This window comes from Eleutherodactylus coqui, chromosome 3 (assembly GCF_035609145.1).
Source record: "Eleutherodactylus coqui strain aEleCoq1 chromosome 3, aEleCoq1.hap1, whole genome shotgun sequence".
In the NCBI taxonomy this organism is placed as follows: domain Eukaryota; kingdom Metazoa; phylum Chordata; class Amphibia; order Anura; family Eleutherodactylidae; genus Eleutherodactylus; species Eleutherodactylus coqui.
In genome coordinates this window covers 65,815,923-65,828,317 of record NC_089839.1, presented here as the reverse complement: position 1 = coordinate 65,828,317, position 12,395 = coordinate 65,815,923, and the positions used below count along the sequence as shown (strand labels likewise).

The 12,395-nt window shown below is 41.2% G+C and overlaps 1 protein-coding gene across 1 annotated transcript in view; it reads right to left on the bottom strand.

The window, feature by feature from the left end:
- Positions 1 to 8,644: 8,644 nt before the first annotated feature.
- The window catches only part of CHGB (chromogranin B), a 54,287-nt gene continuing 50,536 nt past the window's right edge, over positions 8,645 to 12,395 (bottom strand). The window contains exon 5 of the mRNA XM_066595674.1: positions 8,645 to 9,051. Within this exon, the coding sequence (XP_066451771.1) occupies positions 8,968 to 9,051 (84 nt within the window). The 3' untranslated portion in view covers positions 8,645 to 8,967. The remainder of the gene's footprint in view (positions 9,052 to 12,395) is intronic.

The window sequence follows — 12,395 nt, the reverse complement described above, 5'->3', positions numbered from 1 at the left end:
TTTTGAAAAGACATAGACGTCAACCTCTTCTGAAGATCTTCAGGTCTTGGATGAGGTTTACTACTCTGCATCGTCATCTGAAAATGAAGAAGAAAATCTCAGGACACTGCATTTTTCATTAAATAAAGCCTGTTCGGGCCATTCAACAACAATGTTGATAAGGGGGAAGCCTCAGAACCCACTTCTAGGATACTATGGGCCTTCAAAGTGGGCAAGGCCTTGTGTAATTCCATGATTGCTGAATTGAGACATCCAGAGAAAGGACCAGTGTTATCCAGAAGGTTTTGTAGTCTCTTCCTGATTAAAGAAGACCAGTGTTACTTCGTAGAAATTAACCCTAAAAGTAGATATGGCCATAGCAAAGATCTCAAAACGTACAGTAGCACCTATGGGAGACAGATCTAACCTACAGGATCATAAGGATAGAAGAGCTGATTGCTCATTAAATCAAGAATATACTACTGCAGCAGCCCAGTTGTCTATCGACAACCTCTAATGAGGTAGCTCATCACCTTAAGGGAGTCTACTCCAACTACAGGAAGATGTTGACTCTAGAGTACTCAGGGATGATTTTAAGAAATCTTGAAAAAAAATTTCGGCAACAGAATATTTATGCAATGCTTCAGCTCAACAATTGTAATTTTTTCTTAGATCCATGTCATCTGCTACAGCTGCTAAGTATGCCAAATGGTTTCGGCCAAGAAATGCAGACAATACTTCTAACTACCATCTGTGCAGGCTACTATATGAGCCAAGCAAGCTTTTTGACACTTGCTTTGACAATATTATGGAGGGCCTCTTTGACAAGAAAGGGAAGTCTCCCCCATATTCATCTAGGGGCCAAGGTAAAGGAGCACATAGTGGAAGATTCCCCAGAAGGTCACAGCAGTTGCAGTTATATTATCACTGAGGACAGAGAATAGGCCCAGGTCATCCACATGGTCAGGGTAAAGACAAAAAGCCTGGCTTTTACATAGTAACATACTATGTTAGGCTGAATGAAGACAATGTCCATCTAGTTCGGCATGTTTCAACCCCACCCCCCACCCCCGCCCCACCCACCTTGTTGGCCCCGAGAAAGACAAAAAAAGAAACAAAGAGCCAATTTAGCTCATTTGGAGGAAAAAGAAAACCTTTCTAACTCCATAATGGTAGCGAGAGTAATCCTTGGATTAACATTTGAGATCAACAACCTCGCTGGTCCCCTAATGTCTATATCCTATAATATCATGAGCGCTCTATACATACATCTAGAAAATAAATGTGAGGACAGCGCTCCTCCCACTAGACAAATAGCTCTATAATAATGCAGAAAGCGACTTACCCGGTGTGTGTGGGACGGTACCCAAACCTGGGCCCCCCACACAACACCTCCAGGTCCCGGTGTGTGTTGTATAAATCCAACTGTGAATATCGCGTCCTAGTTTCACCAACCCCTGTAGATACAGGGGGGGAGCTCGCCACTTTTTTCATTTTTTCATATTCTTCACTACTATAAATACATCTAGTCTCCTCTTAAACTCCTCTATGGATTTTGCCATTACCACATCCTTAGGCAAAGAGTTCCACAGTCTCACTGCTCTTACAGTAAAGAACCCCCTTCTGTGTTGGTGATGAAACCTGCTTTCTTCTCGACGTAGAGGATGCTCTCCTGTTACCAACGTAGTCCAGGGTATAAACAGATCATGGGAGAGATCCTTGCATTGTCTCCTAATGTATTTATACATAATTATTTGATCGCCCCTTAGCCGTCTTTTTTTTTCCAGGATAAATAATCACAATCCCCTCATTCAGTTTATTAATTTAGTTGCCCTTCTTTGAACCCCCTCAAGCACTGCAACATCTTTTCTGAGCACCAGTGTCCAGAATTGTACGCAGTATTCCATGTGAGGCCTGACTAGTGCTTTATATAGTGGTAGAATAATGTTCTCATCCCTCGCCCCTATACCTCTTTTAATGCACCCCAAGACTTTATTTGCTTTTGCAGCTTCTGACTGGCATTGGTTGCTCCAGTTAAATCTACTGTCCACTAGTACCCCCAGGTCTTTTTCCATATCGCTTTTCCCTAGCAGTACCCCATTTACTGTATATTGGTGACATCCGTTTCTCCTGCCCATGTGCATAACCTAACATTTATCAATGTTTAACTTCATTTGCCATTTTTCCACCCAAGCCCCCAGTTTATCTAGGTCCATTTGCCGCCAGCGACAGACCAACTACATTTTAGTTATAATCTATTCCAGTAGGAGTCATTTTACCAATTTTTATTTCACATGGGCAGCACTGATACAGGATCCTTGGGTTCTAAACATGATAAAAAATGGCTATTCTATAGAAGTCATACCAATTTAAAAAAACAACTTTGTGTAGACAGAACTGTTTCCAGAGAAAAAAATAGGAAATTCTAGAGCAGTCTCTAAGTGAATTCCCCTGCCAGAAAGGGGAAGGAGTGTTTTTTCACCCATATTTCTCATTCAAAAGCCCTCAGGGGATTGGAGGGTATAATAGATTTTACGTTTTTAAACTGTCTCATTCAAAAATTCTCCATAGAAACAATAAGATTGGTTCCCTCCTTACAACGACATAGGGATTTCATGTCTGTCTCCATGGGGAGAAAAACTCAACATTTTCAGTTTATACCTCTCTCATTCAGGATTTCTTCTGCTCCCTTTATATTAAAAAAATTAAAATGTCAACAGTGGCAGTCAGAGTCCAGGGAGTCCCCATCGTTCCATACCTAGACGATTGGCTGCTAAAAGTCAGCTCAGAAGAAGTGCTCCAGTTTCATTTACAAACTACCATCACCTTTCTGCAAAATCTATAGTGGGTAATAAATTGGGCAAAGTCAGAACGTCTTTTGGTCTCATTGTGGATTAGGTGACCATGAAGGTATTCCTCACTGGAGAGGAAAGCCAAAAGTCTTGCAGCAGTGAGATTCCTGGGAATTCACAGAAAGCTTTCCATCAGATCCTTAAGAAGGCTGTGGGGCATATAGCTGCCACTGCAGTTGCCTTTCCCTGGGCATTCGTTCATCTATGCCCACTACAGAATTTAAAATTACCATCTGTCCTACCAGTGTCGTGGATTTATTTGGGATCCACGGCGTAATCAATAGGAATGTTTGCACCCTTCCAGAATCAAATTCAGAGATTGTGTGCACAATGGAAGAGATCACACAAAGACAGACTGTCAGCGTAGAACGTCTTCCTGGACTCTGTTTATTAGTAGGCTTATAGCATCTTATATAGCATTACTAGTTACTTGCCCTTTATGGGCATGCCAGAAGCAATACGTGATTGGAAATCAAAGCATGGGATTGGGTAGTCCAATTATGGTCTTTTTCCATCCGGTCCTGCGTGAGCTTCTGTCGTCATGGACGTCTGACATCCCGTGGTTTCAGATGAAAAACGGCAACATCTTAGGTGTTCGATGGAGGGGGCAGGAGCGGGAATGAGCAATGTGTAGTCAAATGATGCCTGAGGGTTATGTGCGGGTAAAAAATGTGCCATGAGGTTATGAGCGTGTGTTTCTATCAAGCTGCATATTCTGATAAGTTAGCAGAACAGGATGTGGCCGGCACATTCCATTCTGCTGGCTCAGATAGTGAAATAGACATTTCACCTTGGATATATATATATATAATATCCTCCCCACCAGCACACATGAGCAGGAATACCCCATAGTTGTGCTGCTGTTAGGACTGAAGGAAAACATTAATAATATAATTCACACTTCATGTTGATAGGGTTCTCTTTTTCTGACCCTTAATTCGACTCTAAAGAAGGCATTTAGCCATGAACAGGAATGTGAAAAACAGCTCTCCATTTTGCATATGGTATATTATACGAGTATATGTTGATTTATGATATTTTCTGCCAACATATTTGTAGATTTCAGTCATGACACTTTTTCTTAGCTCTGTGCAGCTTTATGAGAATCTTCTCCATCAGATATACGGTGAGCTCTGGTATAAGACTATTTCATTTGATATTTGATGCTTTTGACAATCTCCTGGAATTTCCAATATTTTTAATGCAAGAGAATGCACCAAGAAAATACTAGCTGAAATGAACCAACAGAAAGCAAATGGAAAGCTTTCAGTTTGCTTCTGTTCTGTTAGTTCAAAAAACGGAAACCTATTTGTTCAGTTAAAAAATGGAAACGGAACAGAATGGAAGCAAAGCAAAAGCCTTCCATTTATGCTCTGTTTTTTGCAAATCAATGGGTGAAAAACCGGAAACATTTATTTCCATTTCAATTCCGTTTCTCTGCTCCAAAAACAGAACAGTGAGATAGAATTATGACTGAAAGTCATAACGCAGGTGTGAGCCCACCCCAAGCTGTCATCCGGACTGCTCCGCCACATGTACCACTGTTTAGTGCAGTGGTTCCCAAAGTGGTCTATATGGACCCCCAGGGGTCAATTTTGGGGGGTGCACGAGATGTTAGTGGGGATGGGGGGGCACGTGAGCGGACTCTATTTAGACAGGTCATCATCCACGTTTAGGTGTTCTGTAAATGACATAATACACCTCACACAGATTGTGTACAGAATACTTATTATAGACATAGGAATTACTTACTTCTTTAATATCTCAGAAAATTGTTTATGAGCAGTTGATACAAATGGGCTCTGGGGATGGACAAAACAGAACCGCGCAGTAGCTGATTTACCTATAAAGTTTCTACTGCGCATCTTTTCATGTGATCCACTAGAGTCCAAGACGTTTTGCGTGAACTACACCCACCTGCTTCGTGGTGTGCTATGTGCATGTGCAGGTTTTTACAAGTTTTCATACCGGCAGTGCACAGACCTGTTGCTTATTCTGCATTATGGACTATCGCAAGAAAGTTTTTCCTTGTGGAAAGAGGTTTTAGCATGGTCACCAATCTTTGTACAAAAAAAAGAAATTGATTGCAAATCACTGGATGTGGAGATTTAAGACTAAACCTCTCTCATTTGAAGCCAAATATTGACCAATTGCTATCAGAGCATCCGGCTCCTCCCTCCCATTAACAGCATTATTTCTGTATTCATTTTATGTAAGAATTTTTCTAGGTTCTGATTTGTTTTGTCCCAAATCCTAATATTTACTTGCATTTTGTATCTTTTCAATAAAGATCTGAATAAAATTTGTTCATGTTTTTCTTTTTTTTAGAATTGTCCACTCTAGAAAAACCCCTATCTAAGGGCTCGGCCAGACGAGCATGTTTTACACGCTGCCACAGCAGCATGTAAACCACGCTTTTATAGCACCCAACACTTTTCTAAGGAGGCGCTCACACGGACCCTTTTTAGAAGCGCAGAACCTGCATTTCTAAAAAGGAAAACTGACAGAGAGTGCCAGCAGGAAAAGATCCTGCATTTCAGGACAGTGGTTTAACACGTTGCTTAGCAGAGTGTAAAGCACGCTTGTCTGTTCGAGCCCTCAGTGAGCAGCACTGTGTCAGCTGTGAAAAACCCATTTGACTTTAATAAGTTAATGAAAATTCAATATTAGGCTGCCTGCATGCGAACGGATTTCCATTGCGGAATTCAGTGTGGGCAACCACCTCCAGATTCCGCAGCAAATACTTCCCATAGCATGCTATTGAAAAATGTTTTTTCCTGCACACGAGTGGAAATCAATCACGATTTTTCGCTTGCGGAGGAAAACTCTCAGCATGTTCTGTTTTTAAACGGATTCCACGTGGACGGCTTCCATTGAAGTCAATGGAAGCCGTCCAACCTACGGCCCTTCTGCAATTAAGATTGCGGAAAGGTTGCAGATTCCACGTCATTGCCTAGCGATGATGCGGGAAAAGCGCAGGTCTAGAAAAAAATCTGCATTGCCCAAGTCCGACAGCGAGCCGTGTGGAGACATGACGGCTACGTCCGGATGCTGGCTGGGCACAGGGTCAGATTCCACGGAGGGCTCCCGCATGCGGAATCTGACCTGGTCGTGTTCACCTGGCCTCAGGCAAGTAGGGGGGTCTACGGAAAACAAAAAAAACGGCAAGTGGTCTACGGGGCAAAAAAGTTTGGGAACCTCTGGTTTAGTGGAAGTAAATTTGAAAACTTCAGTATTATCTACAGTGAATGATCACTGCATTAAGAACACCTATTCAATTATAGATTGGTCAATCTTTTTGGGCGATCACAGCTTTCCGATGTCAGGAAACAGAATGCTTCATAATATGCCATTGGAAACAAATCCTACTAAGCAGGACCTCCCATTAAGTATATGTGGTATACGTCACTTAAAATATCTTACATCTACACTTAACGGGGTAGTCTGGGTTCTTTTCAACTGATAACCTATCCTCTGGATAGGCCATCAGTAGTTGATGAATGGGTTACGCCGCTCAAGACCCCCATCCACCAGCTAATGTCCCAGCTAGTTTTCTAGTGCAGTGGGTCAGATGTCATCAACAGACAGTAGAAGAAGTGGGAATGCTGGCTGCACTCCCATTTAAATCAATGGGAGCACCACCCTGTTATTCCACTTTCTCCTCCCGTTACTAGCATCCTGTCCTGGGCAGGAAGTAGAATTGGCAGTAAGGCGATCCTTTTCACTTAAATGGTAGTGAAGCTGGTGTCTTTTCCCTCTTGTCCATCAATTTACAGTTTGCTTGTCCAGAGGATAGGTCATCAGCTGAAAAGAATCCAGACTAGCCCTTTAATAATAATCTGGACTCATTTTATGCAACCTGAGACTTCTGAGATTACTACTGGGCACAGCATAATTCTTGACTGCTACCAGCAATGATTTTTACCCATTCTGTGATGCCATGATAATTCCCTTCCCCTTATATTAGGGGTCTTGTTAGCTCCACTCTCCTTCCCCTTTTTCCTTTATGTTTTTGTGTCTTGTCTGTGCTGTCTTTTTTATGACTTAACACAGTCTCATCTTTTGAGACTCTTGGTATATAGTTGCAATCAAAATTATTCTTATGAGGGATTCTCTTTAGGGGGTTGAAGAATTCTGAGACTGCAGAAGACATTAAAGGGATTCTCCAGATGACTTTTAACTATAAATGCCAATGTGTTAAACTAATAAAAGCAGTGGTGCTCACGAGGCCTCACCCCCAGCGATCCAGTGCTGCAGCTCCTGTGGTCCTCCTGGTCTTTGTTTAGGAAATGCGACCACCTGACTGCTTCAGCCAATCAGAGGTTGCAATGGTCATGTGTCATTTTCCTGGTATCACCACTCAGATGCTGGGAACCATGATATCAGGAGAATGGCATGTGACTGATGCAGCCTCTCATTGGCTACGTTGGTCAGTTGGTAGTCAGTTCAGAACAAAGATCCGGGAGGACTATGGGAGCTGCAGTGCTGGATCGTCGAGAAAAAGATGGATAAGCACTGCTGCTTTTATTATTTTAACACAGTTGCATCCATAGTTAAGAAATAGTCCTGCACTTGGACAACCCCCTTAACCCTTTCCAATCCAATTTTGGATTCAGGGTTTCCTAAAAGGCTTTCTCTTTTTGCTGTCATATAACAGTGCCATCTGCTGGCTAAAGCCAGTGTGTGTGTGCACCAGCAAGGCTCCAATAGCGGAGTGGTTGGCAACAGACAGTAAAAATACCCTGTCAGATGTCTTCTGACATTGGAGCTGTACAAGCTTCAATCAGAATGTAGGAAGACGTCAGACAGTGGATTGGAAAGGGTTAAAAGTGGCATTTTGTGTTAGATTTGGGAGAAAACATTTGTTATATGAGTTTTGTTGAGCTTTCTAAATTGTTCTTGTCGGATTGTTTTTTGCAAAAAGCTGAAAGTTTGTAAATTTGACAAATAAACCTGATTTGAATGAGGCTTACAGAATAACATAGTATGTTAGGCAAAGAGGAAAAAAACATCCATCCAGTTCACCCTATTACCCCCATGTTGATCCAGAGGAAGGCAAAAAACCTTAATGAAGTAGAAGCCAATTTTCTTCATTTTAGGGGGAAAATTCCTTCCCAACTCCAAATTGTCAATCAGAATAATCCCCGGATCACCGACCCTTCTGAAGTAATCAGTGACTATAGCATGTAATATTTTAACACGCAAGAAAGGCGTCCATACCCCACTTGTACTCTTTTATTGTATTTGCCATCACCACGTCCTCAGTCAGAGAGTTCCATAGTCTCACTGCTCTTACAGTAAAGAACCCCCTTCTATATCGGTGTAAAAACCGTCTTTTCTCTATATGTAGAAGCCCAATCAATGCAAGGTAAAGTGCATGGTAATTGCGGAAATTTATATGATTTCCCCATTGTTGTATTATTGGGTCAGCTAGTCCACTGTAGCACGCCAGACATGCCATACAACGCTTGCCTCTGGCCTGACGCTATGTGATCTTCATTTGGATACCTATCCATGGTCCAACCAGTCTTGGTACACTCTTGATGCTGTGGAACAGCCAACAAATACAACTGTTTCAGAAATACTGGCATCGCCTCTCCGAACACCAACAATCTGGTCAAAGTCACTCAAGTCACCACGTTTACTTATGACTGTCAAGTGTTGACTTCTGCTGTGCAGAGGAGAGGTGAGAGCAGATCATGAGGAAGCCATCATGTGGTACCACGTATGATCATAAGATGTTACCTAATAGTTCCTAATGGAATGATCATTGTTTATCAAGATATCTTGTGAAATAATGAGAATTGCAGAACAAGATTCTGTTTGCTTTTATTATTTCAAATCTCAAGACAAAGATGTATTAAAGTACAATTACACAAAAACAATTCCACAAGCATAGTAAAATGTCTCTTATATATGTATGAATATATGTCATTTATCTTTGTATCAACAGCAAAAGTCAGAACAGACATTGTTAACAGTGTAAAATACTATTTGTGAACAATGAACTACATTTTGCTTGTCTTGACTAAATAAATTTTATTCTCTGTTGAAGAGGCAGTGACAAGGAATGTAGGAATGTCTTCAGCTTGATATAGTATCGCTTTCAGCATCAGGTATCGGTGCTCATTTTATATCAGCCTTGTCGATTATTGCTAAGTTTTTCGGCAATCTTCTGCAACTCCAGATCCATAATAGCCAGGTTCTCCAATTGTTTCTCCTACAGAGGAAATACAGAACATTACAAACAAGATAGATCTAATAGAATGCAGCGATAGATTGTATCAAGTGTTATATTGTACACTGTCAAAACTATAGTTGTATAGCAAAATCGGTAAATAAAGCATGGTTTCTGCGCAGCGGATCACAAAGTCTCTATAGTTCCATTATACAGATCCATTGTTTTGCCCGATGATCCCTCCTTGTCTGTTGTAATATGATATATGTTAAAACATACCACCCATGTCTGTAGGCCTCTCACCAGTCAAGCCAGAGGCTTACTTCACACTGATGAGGGGCAATCATCCTGAATAGATATCTGTGCATGGCTATCTTTTCCTTCTGGAGACGATTCTGGCTTTGGTTATTGTTACAAGGCTTGTTAAAAGTCTGACATTAATTTGCAGGGATGCTGCTTTCCTGTAGGTGGCACTCTATAGGTATTGTTCCATCTTCCCATTTGCATATTTCCCAGAGGAGCATGGATGGCCTTATAAGGCTCTTAAGACCTTCTAGGTGCTCTCCCTAAGGAGAAACGATACCCTTCCTGACTTACAAATTTTTACTCATGGTTTACGATAGACAACCCTTCTATATAAAATCAGAGGCACACAAGGATACAGTATGGGTCATATTGCCATTCCAAACTACACAAATCAGTAATAGGGACAATCGTATAGCTCCTTAGGGGTGACAGAAACACATAGAGTGATAAATTGTGTTACAAGTCAGCATTTCCTACACTTGGGAGAAGCACGGTGACAACCAGTTTGATATTGGAGCAGTGGTTGTCACTTTCAATACTAACCGTCACTTCTCATTACATCTACACTGCATGCTCTGAATTGCGTTGTGATTTTGACAGAACAATATATTAATGCTGCAGGCTGACTTCTCTGTTTCCTCTTACTAGCTGATCAATTCAGTCACTTGATGGATTCCTTCTCTAAATGTGTCTTTAATGGTAACAGGCAGATACAAAATGTCAATGAAATTGTAAGACAAAGAAACAGTAAATGTAACAAATGTGGAGCATATCTTAAAGTATATCTGACACTGAACCAATGAGCACATGAGAGATGTTCCTAGAGCAGTGAGCCACAATATTCATTAGAATGGGGAAACCCTGAGGTGAAATGACCCAAGAACCTCTAAGTCTACATGTTAAATAGTTGTTGGTCAACGCTCATTCATCTAACAGCTATCCTGCCTAACAACCCATTCATATACATGCTTGGCTCAACCTAATGTGCATGTGTTGTGAATGTAGGGAATAGTGATGAGCCAATTTTTTAAAAGTTCGGTTCAGCTAGTTTGCTGAGTTTGGGCAAAACTTTTCTTTTAGTCCGAACTCCTTCAAACTAACCAGAACTTCACCAATACCTATAAAACTGTCTAAAAGCTATAAAAGCCCAGTGTAACACTCTTACGTCACCTAGGAATGTCTCAGCACTTTTAAGCTGTTTTAAGGCAAAGTTAATAAAGAAGATGAAAAGCTTGAGGTTTAGGTTTGCACCGAATTAGCAAAATTCGACCCAAAACAGGGTTATACTGTTTCAGTTCACTCAACATTAGTAGGGAGTTAAGATAGTTGCTCTCAGACACTTCTGGCAGTAGCTTATCTCCCAGGGGGAAAAGGATTGAACAGTTGAAATCAAACAGCTCAATCTTTATCTTTCTCAAATTCTGCAATTCAAAGACAGCCTGGAATCCCCCATACTCTTTGGATGACTGTTCAGTCCTATTGAAATCGGCAGATTTGGCCAATCAAATCCTAATGTGTATGGCCACCGTTACTCTTATACCAGGCATTTGGGGATTTCCATGTCGGGATAAACGGGGTCGGAGCTGTGCTTGTTGATACAGAAGCAGCTCTCATTGATTTCCATTCCTGTTTTTCTTAACCTGTACAGTCATTTTAATATTGCTCACATTATTCATGATTAATAATGCAACATTTTATAATTAAAGACAAATGTTACTCTCGTTTTTTGTTAATTTTTAATTTTGGTATCCAACTGAGTCACAGAAGAATGGAAGGTGCCATATATTGCCTCATTCCAGTCTCCGAGCTAATCAGCCATTTGATGGGACGTAAATTATTTTTTAATAACCATATCTATGAACAGATGGCTCCAGCTGAAGGCCAGACTGCCACTGAGCTGAGAACAGCAAATGACTTGGTGCCTATTCTCTTCCCTAGCTGAGCTGACTAGTCCACTGAAAATGTAAGTTATCAAAAAAGGACGTGCAACATTTACCTACAATCTACTGGTGATAATAAATGACATTATCACTGTTTTGTATCCAGATTTTTCATTTGCGTTTATGTTGCTTTTCAATGCAGTGTTACTTTATTATGTTCTTTATTTTGAAACTGTTGTGCTAATTCTGCTTTTTCAGCCACGATTTACTTAGTTTGTCCAAGCAGTTGCTGGAGATACAACACCTAACAACCACAGCTGGAGATACAACACCTAACAACCACAGCATTTTCAAGCAGCACATCTATAGCAACGAGTCAAGTCAGGTCTTCAGGTCAAACAGAACTGCCAAGGAAGCTCTGTAAGACATTAAAGAGGTTGCCCAGTTATAAACTATTACATAGTAACATAGCATTCTAGGCTAAATAAAGACCATTGTCCATCTAGTTCAGCCTGTTTCCACCTCCAATGTTGATCCAGAGGAAGGCAAAAAAACCCCAATAAGGCAAAAGCCAATTTACCCCACCCTGAGGGAAAAATTCCTTCCCTACTCTATAATGGCAGTCAGAATAATCCTTGGATCAACACCCTTCAGAGAAGGTTCCTTCCTGACTCCAAGTCCGGCAGGCGCTAGATCTCCTGATCAGCAACCCTTCCAACTATTTAATTTCTATATCCTGTAATATTGTAGTGCACTAAAAAGACATCTAGTACTTTCTTAAACTCTTCCATTGATTTTACCATCACCACCTCCTCAGGCAGAGATTCATAGTCTTACAGTAAAGAACCCCCTTCTGTGTTGGTGATGAAACCTTCTTTCTTCTACCATATTGGTAGCCTATCCTCAGAACGCATAATCAATAGTGGATTTGCAGGGATCACTCACTCGGGATCAGCTATTTACTGATTCGGCATGCTCGTTCACTGAACCGATTTCTGAAGGAAACAGACAGATTTGTTCTTATAGCAGTGGCCAGGCTTGCTATTGCAGGCTAGGTTACCATTAAAATGAATTGAAACTAGGCCTGCAATACCAAGCCTGGCCACTGCAGTAAGAATGGAGCCATCTGCTTCCTGCAGAAATCAGCTCAGTGCACAAGTGGGCAGGCTTGGTGAACAGCTGATTGGCGGAGGTTCTGGG